This window comes from Tachysurus vachellii, chromosome 5 (assembly GCF_030014155.1).
Source record: "Tachysurus vachellii isolate PV-2020 chromosome 5, HZAU_Pvac_v1, whole genome shotgun sequence".
Taxonomy (NCBI): domain Eukaryota; kingdom Metazoa; phylum Chordata; class Actinopteri; order Siluriformes; family Bagridae; genus Tachysurus; species Tachysurus vachellii.
Window position 1 is genome coordinate 11814057 of NC_083464.1, and position 18743 is coordinate 11832799.

At 35.3% G+C, this 18743-nt stretch overlaps 1 protein-coding gene across 1 annotated transcript; it reads left to right on the plus strand.

Annotated features, from left to right (window-relative positions):
* The first annotated feature begins 1369 nt into the window (after positions 1-1369).
* Positions 1370-11549, plus strand: mrap2a (melanocortin 2 receptor accessory protein 2a). Its single transcript, XM_060869178.1, has 3 exons — positions 1370-1731; positions 2475-2574; positions 10286-11549. Exons 1-3 carry the CDS (start codon positions 1611-1613, stop codon positions 10722-10724), a joined length of 660 nt encoding a protein of 219 aa, XP_060725161.1. The 5' UTR covers positions 1370-1610; the 3' UTR covers positions 10725-11549.
* Positions 11550-18743: the final 7194 nt, after the last annotated feature.

The window sequence follows — 18743 nt, forward strand, 5'->3', positions numbered from 1 at the left end:
TGATGCCTAAAAGACATTATATTTTTTATTTTTTATAACTGCCAAAAAATTACTTAGATTCAGCTACAATGAAACAATAGGATTTATTGAACAGTCACATTTTTATTTCATATAATCAATCAAGTTGTGTGCTTTGGTGGTGTGACCCAAGGCCTGACATGAAGTGGAGAGGCAATACTAGTTTGTTTTTTTCTCTGTCTTTTTAAGTCCATAAGACAAAAACAACTGTTGTCAGTTTCATCATGTTACAGAGAAACAAGAAAGCAAAAATCATGAAGACTCTTTCATGCAGGAAAACGTATTGACTGTTAAAATGCACTGACATCGGAGACTCCATCTATAAATCTTAAGTAAACGTGTCTTTACAAAAAATGCCACTATATCAATTACATATTATCTTTGTGAAATAACAGTTTTATTAATCCATTCATAATTATATTATGTGGAGTATCTGGCATACAAGTCAATGTGTAAGTAACCACCTTTCCACCATACTATTAAAATATCACATATGCAACAACGTCAGTCCAATTCTATAAGCCCACTTATTACTTAATAACTCACATTCATTGTGTCATACTTCCAGAAATTTTGCATTTGAGCAGCAAAAAAGTAGCCAGATAATCTATTATATTCATAACTATTTTAACTGGTCTTTCTATATAGAATACACTACATGGTCAAAAGTATAGCACATGGACACCTGATCATCACATTTATATAAACATCCCATTCTAAATTTATTCCCCTTGGCTGTAATAATAACCGTCACTATTCAGGGAAGGCTTTCCACTGTATGTGGCTGTGGATTTGCTCATTCAGTCACACGATCCTTTGTGAGATCTGGAACTCAGGTGAGGAAGTCTGACCCATTCCAGTCCTGTGGATGTTCAGTAGGGTTGAGGTCAGGGCTCTGTGTAGGTCACATGAGTTATTCCACACCAACCTTGGCACACCATGTCTATTGGAGCTCAGTTTGTGCACACGAGCAGTGTCATGCTGGAACAGGTTTGGGGTCCCTTAGTTCCAGTGAACAGAAATCTACATTTTCATTTGGGACATTTGACACATTTGACACATTTGACACACGCCCTTTTCCAGAAATCTAAAATGACATTCTACTGTATACAATTATATGCCTCCCTCTTTGTGGCAACTGTTTGTGAAAGACCTACATACTTTTTGCCACTCTGCACAAAGGAGACAAAATATTCGATCCTTTGTACACGGCTCTCAAAAGAGTCGTTCAAAAAGAATCGATTCGTGCGCGAGTCACTCACGACGATAACAGCAGTGGTGGTATGATGTGCGGGTCAGAGAGCGCGTGCGGCACAAATTCACGGGATTCTTCTCAAAGGAGCGGATTTGCTTTATCATTGTAGGGGATGGAATTACACAGAGGATTTGGACCAACATATGCTGAAGAACTGCGTTTACATCCTATGCAAATCGCATCCTTTTAACACAGGCAGATGCACATAATCATACAACAAATACTTACTGCAAATAGGCGTCCGGATTTATTATAGTCACCTGACGGATTAGATTAAAGCTACAAACCTTCGGATTATTCTCCTTTAGTCCTGCCACGTTATTGTACAGTGTGAGAGATGCCTGGGTTACAGCATCCAAACACTACTGCTGGTGTTTTGCACACAGATTATGAATGGAAGTACGAATACTATGATGATGAAGAGCCAGTTTCATTCGAGGGACTCAAAGCACACAAATGTAAGTCAAACCTTTTTCTGAGATTGAATGAAGTTTTTAGTCTTGATAGTGATGGGCAGCTCAAATAACACTAAATAGAATAGAATAATTAGTAGCAATCTTATGATTTCACTTATGATATAATCTCAGTCTCAGAAGTGTATAAACAAACAATTAAATTCATTTCAATTCAATTTATTTGTATAGAGCTTTTAACTATTTCCCATTGTCTCAAAGCAGCTTTACAGAAGTATGGAAACAGAAGAAAGAGAGAGAGAGAGAGAGAGAGAGAGAGAGAGAGAGAGAGAGAGAGAAAAGAAATATAATAATAATAATAATAATAATAATAATAATAAGAGGAAGACAAAATAAGGATCAAAATAAATAAATGAATATATACAATTAAAGTTTAAAATTAATTTTTAAAAAGATTAACTTAAAATTTATGATACTATATATTTATATATATATAGGTGACGGCAGCGAGGAAAAACTCCCTGAGATGAGGAAACAGGCTCAGAGGGGAACCCAACCTAATTTGGGTGACACTGGACACTAAATAATGTATATGTAAATAATGTCCTTTCAAAAACAGTTTATAATAGTGCAACCGAGAGCTCCTGAGGAACTAATGGGTCAGCGTACGTGCACATTAAAATTGAGTCAAGCAATAAGATCCAAAATCCATAAGGAATATATAACTGCTCACATACTACAAACCTGAATTGTATTACTTCCTAACATTTTCACTAATGATGTTTCAGATTCCATTGTGATTGGCTTCTGGGTGGGTCTTGCAGTGTTCGTCATTTTTATGTTCTTTGTGCTCACTCTTCTGACCAAGACAGGAGCTCCACATCCAGAGTAAGTAAATCCTAATCAATCTCAGGACATTCCTCACTAAAATACATAGTATAACAATCATGGTTTAGAGCAAGAAATCTACTTGGAACACTTTCATAAACATGGTATTCACCTAAGCACAGTTCCCCTTTCATGTTATTATTCATCTTATTCAAAACTGTGCTGTGTCCATCTGTTTGCCTCATTATCTGCTCTTGCTCGTGCCTGTATGTACGTGTGGGTGTACCTTTGCAACCTGCCTCTATTTAGCTGTCTGTTAGGTTCAGTTAAGTCAAGAAAAAAAATCCAAGCTATTCAACAATTGAATAAATACAACTCTGAGATCACAATCAATTAGCAAGACAATTTGCAGCAAAACGCCTTCAGAGCTTTAACTCCCAGCTGAAGAGCTTTAAAAATTTGACATTTTTATATGATGCGTGCATGAATGTTGCAAACAAATAACCTACATCAAATTGCAAACTTGGTGGCTGAGAAAGTAATTAAGGATGTTAATTTACAAAGAGAAAATAATATGTATTTATGTACATTGCTTTTAAGCCATGACTAATACCTTAAAAGATGAGTAAAAGAAACAAAGCAAAGCAGGATTATAAAATATAAGGACATTCTATACAACATCAGGCTTTATACGCATCTAGGCACCAACAGCTTTTTTAATCTATTTTTTTCCTGGTTAATAATTTCATCAATGATCATGTATAAGTGTTCAAGGACAGACTATAACTTAAAAGAAATCATATTGTAAACATATATTTGTTTCATTTAAATGTAATAAAATGTTTGGTTTTAACATACAGTATATACTGTACACTATATGGCCAAAGGTTTGTGGACACCCATCTTTTCTTGTACAGTACATCCCATTTCAAAACCATGGGCATATGTATGGACTTGGTCCTCCCCATGCTGCTATAACTGCCTTTGTGAAGGCTTTTCACTAGATTTTATAATGTGGCTATGGAGATTTGCGCCACACTTGGTAAAGTCTCTGATATCGGGTGAGAAGGCAATGTACACAATTCAGCTGAATCGAGGCCACTAGTGTACGTATGGTCCATAACAGCAAACCAGGTCTTCATGGACCTCACTGCACAGGAGCATTGTAATTCTGGTACAGGTTTGGACATCTTGATTCCAGTGAAGAGAAATATAAATACTACAATTGTGAGCTTCAAAATTTGTGGAAGATCTTAGATACTTTTGACTATATAAACTATAAATGACAAGAATTCTATTGAATCAAAAATGAACCGAACAAATTAAAAATTATGATTAGCCATTGCTAGAAGCACCTACTGGTACAGTAAATCCAAATGTTTGAAAAGGATAAACCAAACATTAGCATGTATCAGGATCCTGGATATGCTGATACTGACAGTATTGGAGTATTGGTCTGATACTGTTCTCTTTTACTCATATCATCAAAAAATGCTCCAAAACTAACATCTAATAATATGAGTCCACTTTAATAGGAATGCCACTACACCTGCAGCTTCAAGGGTTTTAGCTAATGTTGAGAGCAAATACCAGAACTGAGATAGTGTGATCCTGGTGACTTTGATAAGGCATTGGTGCTATTAGAAGTTGGGCTGGTTTGAGTATTTCATAAACTGCAGATCGCCTGCAAATTTCACACTCAACAGTCTCTCGAGTTTACACAGAATGCAACAAAAACCAATAAACATTGGTGAGTGAGCAACAAGTCTGTGGGTGGAAACACTTTGATGATAGGAGAAGGTAGAGGAGAGTGGTCAGTTTGAGCAATGAAGGCTTTACAACCATGGTGAACAGAAAAGCAATTTAGCATGCACAAGACATCAAACCTCAAGGTGAATAGGCTACACCAGGTTCTATTAATTTAAACCAAGAACAAAAATCTGAATCTTCTGCTGTTGTAAACCAAGGTTTGAGGTACTGTGCTTAGTTATTATAGGCTTCTTGCCAGCTCAGACCAGTCTGCTCATTCTCCTCTGATCTCTCTCATCAACAAGGTGTTTCAGTCTGCAGACACTCTGCATATAGGCCACTTTTTGTTTTTCCCACAAAAATCACACAATTCTGTGTAAACTCTAGCAGGGTTAATGACCAATGTTCCAGTCCTGGAAAACATATTTAAAATGAGAGAAAACATAAATTGTCCTGGAAAAAATCTTGTTGTCCTGGAAAATTTTGATTTTTAAATGTTCTTGATCATTTAAAGAACAGTTTACAACTGGTCGAAACAATTAACGTTAGTAACAGAAAGCGCTCTGTTCAGGGACGCTAAGTTTTGACGGGTTTTTTGTTGTTATGCTGTTTAATCTCGCTGTGACGGATGACGCTGTCTTGTGCTGGCGGTTTCAGGTGCTAGGAATGGTTTAAGTGCTCGCATGTTTTCAGCAAATGGTGACTGGTAAGCAGGTTATATTAACCTTGTTAATCTGAATATCATGTGTAAGGGGAATGCACAGCAAACTAAAGCATGCATGACAGCATTGGCCTGAGAAAGGAAAGGGTATTAATATGTGCGGTCTTTTTATTTTATAAATGTTGAAATTTCATTCACATGACAAATTGTCTTTAAAAGTATAGTTAAGTAATAGCCATAAAGTGTACGCTGTTTTTAAGACTTCTGGAGAGAAGAACATATTACTTTAGGCCGTGAATCTGTGATCCTTGTCTTTTTTTTGCTAAATTTGAAATGTCCTGGAAAAGTCCTGGAAAATGATCTCTGAAAAAGAGTGGGAACCCTGTCTAGAGACTATTGTGTGTGAAATCCCAGGAAATTTGCAGTTTATGAAGCACTCAAACCAGCCCACCTTGTACCAACAGCCTTGCCATGGTTAAAAGTCACATTGATCACGCTTTTTCTTCATTCTTTCGTGTGATGTGAGCATTACCCAAAACATTACCGTCTGCTGCTACATGATTCTTTAGATAATTGCATAAATATGATTGCATTCCTAATAAATTGGATGATGAGAGGTTTTTGTTATGACAGTGATCAGAACATATCACAATTAAAAATGCCAATCAAAGCAAAGCAGACTGTATCCTGTGCTTTGTGTAAATATCAAGAAGAAGGACTAAAGCATATTTCTAAAATGCAAGAAACATGGTAAAGCTGCTCATGGTGTTCTAATGCTTATGACTCAGTGTCTTTAATAGAGTGTGTACGAGTGGCTTTTCTTAGCATGTAGTGCAGTATCAGCTAAAGCATGGTCATTGAAGAGAAAGCAAGGTGCAGTGGATTTGTGGATTAGAGCAGTGCCAGGGTATCGTGGCACATTGTGCTCAATTTTATTGATACTGCTTTATGTGCTTATATCAGTTGCCCTTGTGCTTGCTATTAAAAAAACACAATAATGGCATAAACATAAATCTCAATGTTAGGAGATGTTCATTGCTAACATCATATTGCAGCATTCAACAAAGAAATTGAAATAAGATTTTCCATTATGTTTCATGATTTCTCCTTTTCCTTACTATCAGTATTACTATCAGTATTGGCGAGTGCCAAAAAGATGTACTTGGAAAATTAATAATTAGAATGATGTATAACATTTTACAGAGAATATTAAGGAGTTCACATTACTCTGCTAGTCAAACATATAAATAATGTGTGTTACATGTGTCATTTTCCTCTTTATTATGGGTCACACTTTCCCTCACCTTAATATATTCACCAGTCATGTCAGCCTAGAATTCCTTTCAATTTTAGTTTATTCTTCCACTTACTGGGTGGCAATTCAGCTCTTGATGCCTATCTTGGTGTTTCACATGATGTTCCAAGTAATCTCACAAATTTTCTTTGAGACTGAGGTCTGGTGACATCGTAGGCCAAAATGTTCCAGTGTATAATTATGCTTGTTGTACAATTTACACACAGACTGGACCTTGTGCACCCTGCAATCATCATCCTGGAATATTAGAGTGTAAATCTCAGTGTCTGGCCAACAAGTAACCTTCCACATTTAGGTCTGCACTAATATATAGCCTGAAAACTCAGTGTTTTTTCATGTACCAGAAAATGATGCAATAAACACTGAAGGTTTCAGACATTCAGACATTTAGCTTAAGTCGAGAAGCTAATAAGTCAAAAACCAACAACCTAATAAGTAGCACACCACACAATAAGGAAAAGATCAGATATCAGAAAAGCAGGAGCTCAATCTGCAGTGATACAGGAAATGTATCCAATGACTAATGATGTTTGTGCAACAAGCTCATAGCACAGATTTTATATTGATCGCTATAATAAAAATATGGTCATAGGGACTCAAAGTCGAATTCGAAGCATGTCTGCAAGTCATTTCTCTAATGAAGTAAAAAAATCTACATATGACTGAGAAAAGGTTGTATGATATACTAATATTTATTTTTATACCAAATACCTGTTGAATTTTCTATAACAGAACAAAGCAACAGTGACAGTTATAGAATATATTAATACACTGTACATTGTATTAATACATTATACATTGTAATACATTAATATTTCTTTGCAGAATGATGTGTTGAAAATAGAAATCTTAGTTAAATCACAGGATAAAACACTTTAGGATCTACTGATATAATAATTTCACACCATGTTATCATAGATTCTTTTTCTAGAACTGCAGTGTGAAGTGTTTTTTCTTTCATGCAGAACTTTTCATTTTGATTCCCAAAACGAATTTTTCAAGCATGATGATCCATGTTTAGACGTTTTAATAACCATAAACATCCCAAATCAAGAATCCGATAATTAAAGTGGTATTATTAACAGATGAATATTGGAAGTCAAAAGGGTAATTCAAAAATCAAGGCTGAGACAGATAGAGCAGTAATCACACACAATGTAAATGTAAACTTAAACTCAGTACTTGGTTAAAACAATGATTTACATTAAGTCAATGTACATTAACAGTTTATAAAAGAAAAAATCAGGAAGTGAACCCGGAAGAGTGTCATTACTATTCTTAATTTAATTTATTAGCTGCTTATTAACAGGTTCCCCCAGGACTAAAAAGATGGAAAGAGGTGTAGCCTGTATTGGTTTTGATCAATTTGATCACTGCCTTTACAAGACGGCAGTCAGCTGTGTCTGAGCAGACAGATTACTAAATTAAACAGATATTTCAGTGGATTTGCAATAGCAGGGGCTCAGACCCAGCTAGATTTTTTGTAACATAATTCATTTCTTCAAGACCTCATCTTCTCAGATGGACAAAGGGAACCACTGAAAGGAAAGGAAGTAGGGGATAGAATATGAGTGCAAGGCAATTATTTTGCCATCACAGGTAGATTGTGGATGAGTGTGGATGGACTGTGATTTTGTGTAGCCTTATACTGGATCTGAAAACACAAGATTATCTACTGGAGACCTGAGTAAATGTGCTCATGTTCAAGCAGCAATCTTTGCCATAACAGTATAACTAAATCATTAGAAACAATACACAGTGACTTCATTACAAACATGTACGTACGTTTTAAAAAATGGCCTAACTTGGTCATTTCAGGAATGACCAAATGCTACTCAATCATGACTGCATTTTCACACGATTCCTGGCAAAATATCCTTTCATTTTCATATGCTGATGAAAAAGACAAATTAGAATCGGTATAAAGCACTTACAGGCATGCTCAAGAGATTTGCTCCTTTTCATATGTTTTTGAAGTGTTGCAATGTTTTTGGCCTAAACACAAGTAGCTTCACAGATCTCTGGGCTTTTTTTCCAAACAAACAAACAAAAAGAAAAAAACTAGATATGACATCTAGCTTCATGTAGTAAAAGAAATCATTCTGGAAAATTAAAGTGAATTTGTTTATATTATAAACCTACATTTATAACATTAAACACATTTCTGTTTAGCATTTTAATGAACAGTAAATAATCATAGTAATAAATTAAGCAATACATGTTTAGCAGTTACAAGAATAAAAAGGCTGAAAATGATAATACATGTAATGACACCGTCAGCCATGTTTGAGTAAATTCTTCCTCTTTATAACATTATTATACCTTCAGATCTAAACAGCCAGCAGGCATGTGTTATGTTTTTGACAGAAAGAGTACACATGGATGACATTTGTCTATTGAAAAGCAGTCATAAGGGCACTGCTACATCATCTCCACATTGATCCAAATTCTGCCTCTTTGATCCTGAGCTTTTTCCTCATGACTCATTTGACAGAATAATGTCTCATCGATCCTGATATGACATGTAAATGAGATTTTCTATCCGAGTCACAAAACTGGCTTACCACATCACAAGTACAATGTTTTTATTTAATCTGGCAGTGTTCCTTTTATCACTGTCACTTATTAGAGTCATTCCCCCACCATTCTTTTGTCTCTTAGTTACAAAGACCAAAACACAAATTGTCATTGAAACCATAAAGTGCATTATAATTAGAGAGATTTTTTTTTTTTTTTACTAAATAACAGCACTTATTTTTAAATATTTGTTTACTGGCCTTAGATCATGCTGAGAATACCCTGTGTATGAACTATAGGAACTGTAGGAATGATAATGTACTGGACTGAGAGCTTTAATATAAACCATATGGCTGTAACATAAATATATATTAGAGCAAGAATTATTGCTTGTATATGAGACAATGAGTTGTTACAGAAGATTAATCCACACCTTCGGATTTGAGGATTTAACACCAATATGGTAAAAGCAATATTACTAAGGGAAAGAATTTAGGTACTTCAAATTAAATTTTATTAGTCACACACACAACGATACATGGTACGACATACAACAAAATGATTTTTACAACTTTCTGTTTTATTAAATAAAAAAGGGTTTTATTAAAAAAATCAAAATGAATATAATGAATAAAATGGAATAAGATACAAATAAAAATAAGATAAAATATGGAAATAGCTGTGCCAAGTAGAGTATCAAAAATAAAGTTAGATTAGTTGTACAGTGGAATAATAAATGGAAAATTTCTTAAAAAATGCAGCATATGAAACGATAAAGTTACTGATGAAATATGGTGGTAGGAATATATGATGTTATGAATAACTGCTATGTGCATAAAAATATAAATTGTACTTGGAAGCACATACTTTTCACTGTCTTTGATATTAAACAAACAAACAAAAAAAATCCATGTACTTATGTGCACACATATGGTATATAAGCTCCAGATATTGCACCATGTAAGCTATTTAAGAGCTCCATGTATTGAGTAGCATCTAATGCTGGTCCTAAAATGGAAACATAATCCCATACCACTTCAGATTGGCTTTTCCATACTTTTGCGCTTTGATTGTATTTTCCTCAGCTATAAGTCACTCTGGATAAAATAATCTGCCAAAGGATATTAATGTATGTAATGTAATGTAATGGGTGTCACATGTCTCAACTGGTTGCATCAGAATCTCTACATTTTTAAAAATGTTTGTAAATTGGCAAACTTTATAGATTTCTTTCTCAGTTCAATATTATTACAGGCTTTTTACATTTAAATTCATGGCATTTGGCAGGTGCCCTTATCCAGTGCCCTTATTCTGCTCATTCTGTAGCTGCTTCACAATGTCATGCACCAAGAATAACATCTAGGCAAAACTCTACTATGAAGATAATATTTTCTGCAGATTCATGACATATAATGCCAATTTATGTATGTCTAGTTCTATTTCATGACATATAATTTCCAATAAATGTCTCTGAACAGCGTATGAAATTTACTGTGAAAGAGCTAATCCCGATATCGTTTCTCACACAGAAGTGCAGAACCGTGTGAGGATTGTGTACACCTCACTAGCTGTGTTGAGGAGCTAGGCCGCCCTCGGGAGCCAGAGAACTCCAGAGCTGGTCTACCTCGACCTTTACTGGAGGAGTCTCGTTTTCTCTTTAACTGCTACATTAATGAAGAAGAGCAGGCAGCAGAACGGTCCCTGAGCCATGCCCGCAGAGCTCACACACGATCAAACAGCAGTGACTCGAGTGGCCAGATGAAAACCGGTGGCCTAATTGTTCAGAGTACACAACTGGAGATGATGGAAGATAATGAGGCAACTTTTCTGGCTCATTTTAACATCCCAAACTTTGTGAACTCTGAACTCAGCTCCACACTGGGTGAAGATGACTTACTGCTGGGTGAACCATCCATAATAATGGAAAGGGAAACTCATTCTCACAATACTAGTCTCATTAGAGACTAAACACTTGAACCACAGAATTATGCCAAAATGAAAATTAGCCTGACTGGATCAAACATGTAAGGATGCTAAATAAATCTCATCTAAAAAGCAGCCTGAATCCATCTCTGAACCTATAACATTATCTTACACAGAACACATTAATTTTGTCATACAGTATATCTCTACAGGTACACTGCAGGTTTTTGCAATTTCAGAGGTAGGCCGGGTCACTGTAAGACCGTATGATGTGTCTCTTGTAACTGTAACCAAAACGTGTCTGTTATCTCCATCTGTCAACACCTCCTTATAGTATTTCTCTTAATATTCTATGTGGAAATGTCAGTTGCAAAAAAAAACATCATTTGACCGAACAAGAAAAAAGTTGAATGAAATGACATGACCAAATTAGATTAGCTTGTTTTTAAATGTTTTTTTTAATAATGATCACAACACAACAATTCAGATATGTAATAGCATTAAATGTAAGGTTTGTATGTTCAGTAAAGGTCTCTAAACTGTAAATAAAATAAAATAAAAAACACGTGTCTAGAAGTTGAAACAAAACAACTGGACTACAACTGCTTTAGGATTGTTTAGATACACCAAAGATTATTAAATTGCTCAAACATTCTGCTGGCAAATTTAGTAGTAAAAGTGTTATTAAAGATTCTATAAAGTAAAATAAGAAGATTGCCACCCTAAGGACAAAATAATTACATTTAACACATTGATATCATCAACGTACTTGGTAGGTTAGGTTCAGAGAATTTAAAGATTTTTTTTTATTATTATAACAAAAATGGTCAAATAGTGTGTTATGCATTGAGAATGGAAAAAAAACTATGCCAACCTCTTTCTATCCTCTCAACTGATGGCAAAGACATAATTTTTATCCTGTGGGAAGCTACTGTGTTAAGTAGTCTTATGTTAATGTAATGTAAATGTGATTATTAAAGTTTTGTTATTTTAGAATGTATCTGAGGACAGGAACATTGGTAAGGATGGAGGCATGTACACACACACACACACACACACACCAAGTAAATTTACATTTGAATCATTTTTAAAGCTACTACCTAATAGATCCTCTGAGGAATTAGGGATGAGAAATCATAATCCATTTTTATTATAAGTAGAAAGAAAGAGCCCAATTGCATAGAATGTAGAAACAATGTTTATGTACATCAAACTGTATAGTATAGCAACAAGTAGCACATTAAATATTTTACATTGTTCTGTTATCTATGTTACTTGTACAGATTTTCTTTTGTCACTTGTTATGTAGTCTATTTTTGTAAACACAAAATAAAAATGATCAGTCGTTGTATTTTGTAAGGTTTTCATGCATATGTATTGTGACAATGGCCTCATTTTTTAATCTTTCTGCTAAGTTGTGTGTAAATATAACTATTAACCTAAAGATTTGCACCAGATTTACTAAAGTTTTTGAAATACTGATTTTCTTTGTACTCATATGTATATGTTGATCACCCATAAAGTGTAAATCTCGTTCCTGAAACAGCTCAGTTGCATTTACTGACACCCAAGAAACTCCATGGCTAAAGCTCAGAGAGGGCTGAATGCACAAAATTAATATGCAACTACAAAATTGTGGGGGAAAAAGAGCAGAAAAAAAAAATGGAGGGAATGAAGGAAAAACAAAGAGCTACCCTGTATCTGGTCATCATGAACACTAATCACATCACACACAGAAAGTACAATTTTTTATATCAAGTGTCTCAACTGACCTTTATCTTACAAGTGCAAGAAACATTTGTTGATGGCTTTCTGACATGCACAAAAAAAATAAAGAGAATGCCTTTATAGTAAGATTATATGACAAATAATATATAGAGAGTGTAATGTATTAGACCCCTTTAATGAATTTTTTTCTTATAGATTTTAATTAAAATGAACTGAATTTACCATTTTGACATTATGGGTTATACAGTACCTAGACAAAATGAACCATCTTTATAGCAAACATGCACTTTTAAGATTTTTAAACTGTATTTTACAGTTAAATCCCTCATTTTGATATGTTTTAAACCCTTTATTAAGTACCTTGGAGAAGCAACCATGGCAGCAACTACATGTTTGAGTCCTCATGGGTAAGTCTCTAGCTTTGTTCAACTATAATTGGGAGGTTTCTTTTATTCTTCCCAGGAGAAGCTCTCAAACTTAATTTTTTAAAGTCTCTCTCTCTCTCTCTCTCTCTCTCTCTCTCTCTCTCTCTCTCTCTCTCTCTCTCTCTCTCTCTCACTCTCTCTCTCTCTCTCTCTCTCTCTCCATCCATATGCATGCACACACCTGCAGATGCAGAGGCACACAGACACCAAATGAAAGTCATGATTTAATGAACACATGCTTATTGGTTACTGCACCGGATGGAAAGCATTTTCTGAATCTTTAATGTTATTACATTATGAAAAAATGTAGCAACGGGTAGGATCTTCACCTTTATTATATTAGGCACTAATGTGAAAAGAAAGCCACCTGATTTTTGTGCTAAACAGAAAATTAAGGCATTTACTTGTCTCATAGCAAATTAATGTAAAATGGGGCAAATAAAAAAAACGTTATTGCAAGTTTAAATAAAATGAACTTGAAGTAATGAAGAAAATAGCTGCTCAAAAAGGATGATGCTGACTCTTAAATTCCCAAGAACATTGCTTTTGAAATCTTAACTATGGGGATCTGTGGGGCAGTAGACATAAATCAGGACTTTCTAAGACATTTAGTCCAAACATTGCACTATTTTTGGTTATATGTCCTGGCTTGATTTTCACAGTAGCTGGTCAAGAAGGGCAATGTTATCCAAATAAAATGCTGATATATCTGTATTTTGTTAGATGGAAATGCTTTTAGCTTATTCTAGTAAGGTACCTAACTTCCAAGAGCAATACTTATGAGACCTTTATGACAAACATTACAAGCACACAATTTATTATGTGCAGTTCCTTTAGTTGCTTCATCTTCTGCATTGCATGGGACTGTGTCTCTGATGTCTTCTATGAGCAGTTACAACACTCTGGGCTTTGATCAGCTAACTGTCGCTCCAAATCAGAGATCTGCTGCTGGTACTGAAGCTAGAAACTTTCATGTGTAAACTTCTATGGTCTCGAGACTATATATTAGCATAAAACAGTGGACTGCCAGAAAATGCTCATTATTCTGATTTTTTTTTAAAATACATATAGTGGCCCTGATCCAAATGTGTGAATGAATCCAATAAATGTATTGGAATTGACCAGAATATAACAAAGGACTATTGCAAGAGCATAAATTCATTATCTGAGCAAGTAATTCACAAAAATGCTACTTTTTTTTTTTTTTTTTTTTTTTTTAAAGTTTTATTTCAGTTTTGGGGGGCACGGTGGCTTAGTGGTTAGCACGTTCGCCTCAAACCTCCAGGGTTGGAGGTTCGATTCCCGCCTCCGCCTTGTGTGTGTGGAGTTTGCATGTTCTCCCCGTGCCTCGGGGGTTTCCTCCAGGTACTCCGGTAGGTTGATTGGCATCTCTGGAAAAATTGTCCATAGTGTGTGATTGCGTGAGTGAATGAGAGTGTGTGTGCCCTGCGATGGGTTGGCACTCCGTCCAGGGTGTATCCTGCATTGATGCCCGATGACGCCTGAGATAGGCACAGGCTCCCCGTGACCCGAGGTACTGTAGTTCGGATAAGCGGTAGAAAATGAGTGAGTGAGTGAGTGAGTGAATGAGTGAGTATTTTAGTTTTCTGCTATTTGGGTAATTGAACCCAAAATCATTTCTGCTATGAGCTGTAGTGTCTTATGAAATAAAGTTTAGAGAGAGTAATTTTTGTTGTTACATGAGAGATAATGTTTGCTGGCATATAAGCTACTCCAATACAATATATACCCCTATAGCAATGTGAGAACTCAAGGTTTTGTGCATTATTTTAGATAAATGTACTAATGTTTTGTAAACGTACTAATCGTTATAATGATTTTAATTATAGCAACGATTGCTAATGCATACTAATGAGATAACATGTTTTGCTCTGTGAATTCACAAAAGTGCACCTTTACTTTTATGTTTTCCAGGGAGGCCACATGAGTGCCGGAGGCAACATACTTATGACCTTAGAAAGATGTTAAAAGAGAAAACCTCAGCAGGTGCTTAACACTGCTGAGATTTAAGCTACATATCTTATCTGTAAGTGCAGTAGCATCAATAAATAATGTTTACAGTTTTAAAGAGCAACTGAACAAAACAAGCTGTACTATACCAAATTGCTTTGAAATTTAGGGGTTTATACAGATACACAGTTTCACCATTTTCTGTATCTCAGTCTGCTCTCAGTGATTACATTTTAGGATGAGAACACACGAAAGAGCTTGTAATACAACTTCAGTTTTTACATCTGTTCTGGTTAACACAAATTAATCTATTTACTATATAGAATTGCATGCCTTTAAGCAAAGGTGTAATACTTTACAAAAATAGGATTGCAGCATCTTTTTATCTCTCAAACTTGTTAAATGGCTACTGATAGCTCAAGTCTTCTTCCATTCACTCTTTGGTAGGAGAGCACTTTACACCCCTGTGTCTGCATTGAAACACCGAACCTACCAGACTATAATGAGATCTAAAGTGCTCCTACTGTCTCTCTGTTGGAAAGAAATTTATTTAAACTTTTCTGCAAGTAATGAAAGATTTATTCCACAGTAACTGAGTAATGCATTACCTGTGAGCACAGGTCCTACTAGAGGACGTCAGGGCCTTATGCCACCTTCGTGGAGACTGTTTTGGAAATTTTGGTCAGAAAAATGCAGACCAGTAGACTGTTAATGTAATTTTGAAGGGATCTGGAACAAAGGAGCAACTAACAGTGCTCCGAAGTTGTTGCTTTTCTACAACCCTGTCCAGCTCACCTCGTGGAACGGCCCATCTCCCAAGCTCCTCCATGGTCTTGAAACGCTGCTAGACACCAAACCACCTTGCAACAGCACATACGGATGTGCCATCCTGGAAGAGTTGGACTACCTAAGCAACCTGATCATGCAAGTTGTGAGAAGGACCCTAACAAAATACAAAACTAGATACAAATACGATATTAAAGATAAGGAGAGAGCAAATGTCTGTGACCATTCCATTTTGTTGTCTCTTTAGTGCACATGTTGTCACTTTTATTTGCACCAAAGCAGGTAAAACTGAACAGATTGACATCCCTGAAGTTTATTTGGTGTTATTCTGTGATGAATAAGTGTATATATTTTATCATAAGCTTCAACGTTTCATTCATAAATGTTCATTCATTCAACCACCATAATATTTTCTGATCTTAAAAAGAGGCATAAAAAAATGAGGCTGAATATATAATTTATGTATATTATAGCAGAGCATAGCATAATGGTATAATATAGCTTACATAATGTGCTGATCCATATCCATTTGAATCTGCATTTAAATAAACAGCTAAAGTGTTTCCATTAAGCTGCCAGGTCAACCATTATGCCCTTGTACAGGATATACATGTACAATGCATTGCTATCTATTCACTGTGGTTCCATTTCTACCTTTGCCATGCATAGTACATGGGTGGTATAATCCACAGTAAAGTAATGAACGATTTTATTCCACAGTATCTGAGTAATGCATTTCAGTGAGGAACTATTGTTACTGCTTGGATGGGTAGTAATAGGTATGCACAAGGATAGACAGGACACCTTCACAAAACACAACTCACCCAACAGGAGGCCAGATGTCTGCCTTTAGCAACACGATGGCAATGGGATATAAGAGCCAATGAAAAAAGGAGGAATTAAGTTATTACGGTTATTATGGAGTTGGCTGGTTGTCTCATTTTCTTGTTTTATCTTCCCCTGAGGGGTATACAACTGAACTGAACCAAAGCTTACTTGGATCTTTGTCCATACAATGTTTTACATAAATTTGCCTCCCAGTTTAGAGGTACATGCTCTTTAAGTCTGTGGAGAAATGTCCATGCACAAAGCCATAGAAGAGTAACAAGTGCATACATAGGCTCTATAATCAATTTGAATTTCTCTTCTCATTTGAGCCTGTGGCAGAAATTCTATTCTATCAAGTGAACTTTCCTAAATTGCAAAGAAGAACACAGCAGAGTCCCTTGGAATATTAAACTTCTTTATTCAATACTGTTCCTAATTTTTGGGGTATGAGCGTATTGGTACAGAATGTTCAGTGTTCATTTTTGTTATTAACAACATTTTCTATTACAAGCCCAAATGGAAAAAAAACATTGCTTAAATACTATGAGTAATCATACTATGAGTAATCCTGCAATAGGATTTCTCAGATATTCTATGTTTTACATTACTCAGAGTGGTGCTCTTTTAGGCTGTATGCAAGTACAAATAATTATTTGATCTGCAATGTTCCTTTCTCTTGTGTTTCACTAGAGATTCAAAGCTGTGCACTGAAAATAGACTTTAAATGAAAGTGGTTAGGATTCTGTTATAAATCGACATGCATTGTTCTGTCCATTCATTTTTTCTAGCTCAAGGTAAGCTAAAATAAGTGGGCAAGCAGATTTGTGAGATAAACTTGGTCAGAGACAGAGAACCAATAATTGCTATCGAAAACTTATGCTATAACTATACTCCAAGGTCCACAGTTTCATCCTAAGATAAAACTCCTGTCTGAGAGAGAGCGGTTAGTGCTTTTCTCAGAGCGTGTTTATAAAGATGTTTAAAAAAGTTGGTGGATTGTATCACTTCTCGAAGGAAACAAGAAAGCCTTCACTGTCTCGGTTTCATACTGTAGCTGTTGTGTTATAGTGAAGAGCTGGCTGATGGATGGGAAAAAGAAAATTGAGAGAAAAAAGAAAAACAATCTAAGATTAATCTTTTTTATTTGCCTCAACATCATCACACCTCTCAACCAGGTGTTGTAGTACAGAAGCGCTTACAGAACATGATTGATTGTAAATTCAAACAATGAAAGATGAACAAAATACCAACAAATACTAGCTTGTTTAGATAAAAAGTTCAGTTGAATTACCAGTAGATTATTCAGTTGAAATAGCAAGTTAAAAGTTAAAGTTAATTATAATTTATATGTGCTTAATATATGGCAATATGTATGTGTTATGTTTGTATGTAGCAGGGAGTGTCGAGGTAGGACAGTCTGGTGATGTTCAACAGTGCGTATAAAATGTCTTGGAGTGTGTTTACGTGTATGCTCGAACAGCAGTAGTGTCTGCTAAAAGTAAGGAACAGAATTTTCTATAAATATGCAAGTGCAGATGGGTCCAATATATTCATCAGATAGATGTTATGTGCAGTGTCTATGCATTCTGTTCTTCTTTCCTAATTAAAAAGAATCACTGGAGACTTTTTCCAGATCTTTTAATTTGATGCTTCTTTCCTGCTCCCTAGCATTTTAATTAAGCTGGGGCAACAAATAAATTTTTGTGTAAACTAAACTGTACAAAATAATTCCGCAAACACTGATTTTTTTTTCTTACTCATATGTTGATAAGTGAAAATAAGTCATAAATTATTGGGCACAAATATTATGGGCACGTAAATTATTGGGCACAAATATTATGGGCACGTAAATTATTGGGCACAAAGCTGAAATGACAGGTGAATGAAATTAAAAGACTTTCTCAGAGGTAGAGAAAGTGAATGTTATTTTGACTCACGCCAAGCCAAAAAAATAGAGATTATTTATAAGTCAAAACCAGAACATGAACTATCACAAAATACAATAGTCACTTCTGCTTCTGCTTCCTCTTTATATAGGAGATCAGTGGTTAGGGCATCGATATGGGGGCAAGATCAGGGCAGGCTGGAAACTCTGGCCTGGAATCAACCCACAAAATCACGGGTTGTAACAACAGCATAACAGCTCATTAAAGGCCTACATCTGAAAATCTATAAATAGCTGCATTAACTGAATGGCTGCTCGTTTCTGTCTACATTTATAATTTTACACATGCTAATGAAACAGCAACATCTGTTTAGAAATATGCAGTACCTCATCATGATATATGTGATTTAAAATCAATCTGTTGAGATTTATATTAGATAG

Bases quoted from the DNA above. Each gene is read 5' to 3' on its own strand.
- mrap2a (XM_060869178.1), top strand. From the start codon at position 1,611: ATGCCTGGGTTACAGCATCCAAACACTACTGCTGGTGTTTTGCACACA. The intron at 1,732-2,474 runs GTAAGTCAAACC...ATGATGTTTCAG, and splicing joins GGGACTCAAAGCACACAAAT to ATTCCATTGTGATTGGCTTC. The intron at 2,575-10,285 runs GTAAGTAAATCC...TTTCTCACACAG, and splicing joins ACAGGAGCTCCACATCCAGA to AAGTGCAGAACCGTGTGAGG.